Source organism: Nycticebus coucang, chromosome 11 (genome assembly GCF_027406575.1).
Source record: "Nycticebus coucang isolate mNycCou1 chromosome 11, mNycCou1.pri, whole genome shotgun sequence".
In the NCBI taxonomy this organism is placed as follows: Eukaryota; Metazoa; Chordata; class Mammalia; order Primates; family Lorisidae; genus Nycticebus; species Nycticebus coucang.
Window position 1 is genome coordinate 47423741 of NC_069790.1, and position 2264 is coordinate 47426004.

Consider the following 2264-nt stretch of genomic DNA (forward strand, 5'->3'; position numbering starts at 1 on the left):
TGTAACATGTGGAGACGTCAGATTGTGAGTATGTGTGCACATGCTATGTCAGCTCAATGTGCAGCTTACCACCAATCTGAAATCAAAAGCAAAATAAGATCTTACCCAGTATTGCTGAATTTATTGCTGTGACATACAGTTTTAACATAAAATTTGCATTTTACTATTTTCAAATGTCTTTGAAAAATAGCTGTGACCCCACATAACAATTATATTGTTTCAAGTGTTGAACCAAATCAAGACACCTTTCCTTGTTTAAATAAAAAAAATCCACACTGACCTGGGAAGAGTGATAAACGAACTATGTTGATCCACCAAATGAGGTCTTAGCATTTTTATCTTACTTCTAAAATACAACTGGTGCTACGGTATTAGATACTTAAATATATTTCCATCACAGTATTTTTAAGTTCTAGCAAAAGAGATATCCTATCCATCCAACATCAAAATTATTGCCTTGCATGTTATGAGGGTGAGACATGGGCAGGAAATTAACAGAGAGAGACTGGGATCCTCAGCACACAAAATACAAGTCAGTCCACTGAATCCACATCAAGGTAAAAATATTTTGCATTGACCTCCTTTTCGTCATTTCTTTTTGCAGCAGAGAATTCTCCTGAATGGTTGTTGGAACTTAGAATTACTCAAGATTATTACAACCGAATGGCCAGAGGGATATGCTGCCATTATATCCTTCACTGCAAAGAACTGCAGGCTTTCATAAGGAACAGTAAATGTCATATTTGTCATGAAGGCAGCAAAATAAGAAATAAAGAAGCAAAAGAATGTTACCACCATTCTTAATGCATTTATATGGGCTTCAGTGCTGGCATTCCTTAAACCACGTGCTCCATTTTGCATCCGATGAGTGTGCTTGTAAAGAGAGATGACTAACATAAACGTACATATCACAAATATTGCTAGAGGAAATAGTAAAGCCAAGTTGACAAGAAGCACTTCACTGATTTTCCTTATCTTGGTTTTAGTTTCCTTCAGTGTGGTGTTTCTGAGGGCATTGTCATTTCTATTTGAAGGGTAGTCCACCTCGATGCACAGAGCTGCGGTGCACACGGAGGCCAGAAGGCTTCCTAGCAGCAGCCACGGTATTATCTTTGGGATCCTGAATTTCAACCAAAGAAAATAGGACTGAGTGAAGCCTGAAATCTTGAAGCAGTAGAACACAGAAAGGCAGGTGGCAAACCAAACACTGATAGAGCTAAAAAACATCCAGAGGAACATCATTGTTGCGCCATGAATTTTTAGCACATACAATAGTGGAAAGAATGCAGTGAAAAAACTTTGCACCATTAACACCATTTGCAAACCCAATCTAGAAATCCCTATGCACATTAAGAGGGTTTGCATCGGCATTAGCTTTCTGCTTTTGATCAATTCATTACAGTTTCTGATTACAAGAAATCCATTTACTGTAATCCCTGTGAAGAATTCTGCTGACATGATAACAACATGAAGGACAGCTGAGAAAGAGGAGGCGACCATGTTTCCTCAGACAGATCCTACTTTCCCTGTGGGTGGTCTTAAATACCTTCTCCAGAAGATCTTGCAAATAGGAACACACAGCACTGAGAAATCTGATCTTCTGCCAACTCCTGGATCAGAGATGATGCCTTACTCTAGCTTTTCCCCTAAGGAAAAAAATCAGAAAGACTACTTTTATAATCTGGTGCTCTTCAAATGAAACTGTGGGAATGCAAATCCAAAGATTTGAATGATGGTTGGGTCTTCCAATTACATCCTAGGAAAAATTGTTCTATTGATACTAATCCAATCTCATTCTTACTCATTTTTAAAAGAAATATGATGATAAATACATTTCATTTAGGTTACTGCTATTTTGTTTTTGTCATTTTTCCCCCTAATGCCAAAGCCACATCCCTGGGATAGATACTTCTCATTGTTTCCACAAATATCTAATCTTAGATGTAGCTCTCTCCCCCATACTTTTTGCCTTTTAATAATTCCAAGACATTTTAATAAAGTTTCCTCTCTTCATACGCTTACCCTAGCAAAAGCAAATTTCCTCTCCAGACTTGAAAGTCAGTTCCTGGGATCTTTTACATAGAAGGTAATAAGAACATGATATATTTAGCAGAAATGCTCCTTTCTGCTAAATATATCATGTTCTTATTACCTTCTTGGTAAAATGTTGACTTTAGGATTAGCAAACCAGAGTTACAGAAGTAGTTCTTAATCCATGTGCTGATATCATCTTACACTCTTATTGAAAAACATCATTTCAAAAG

The 2264-nt window shown here is 37.1% G+C and overlaps 1 protein-coding gene across 1 annotated transcript; it reads right to left on the reverse strand.

Moving 5' to 3' along the window:
• Window positions 1-588: 588 nt before the first annotated feature.
• Window positions 589-1500, reverse strand: LOC128598307 (taste receptor type 2 member 7-like). The gene has a single exon (XM_053608694.1). It carries the CDS (start codon window positions 1498-1500, stop codon window positions 589-591), a length of 912 nt encoding a protein of 303 aa, XP_053464669.1.
• Window positions 1501-2264: the final 764 nt, after the last annotated feature.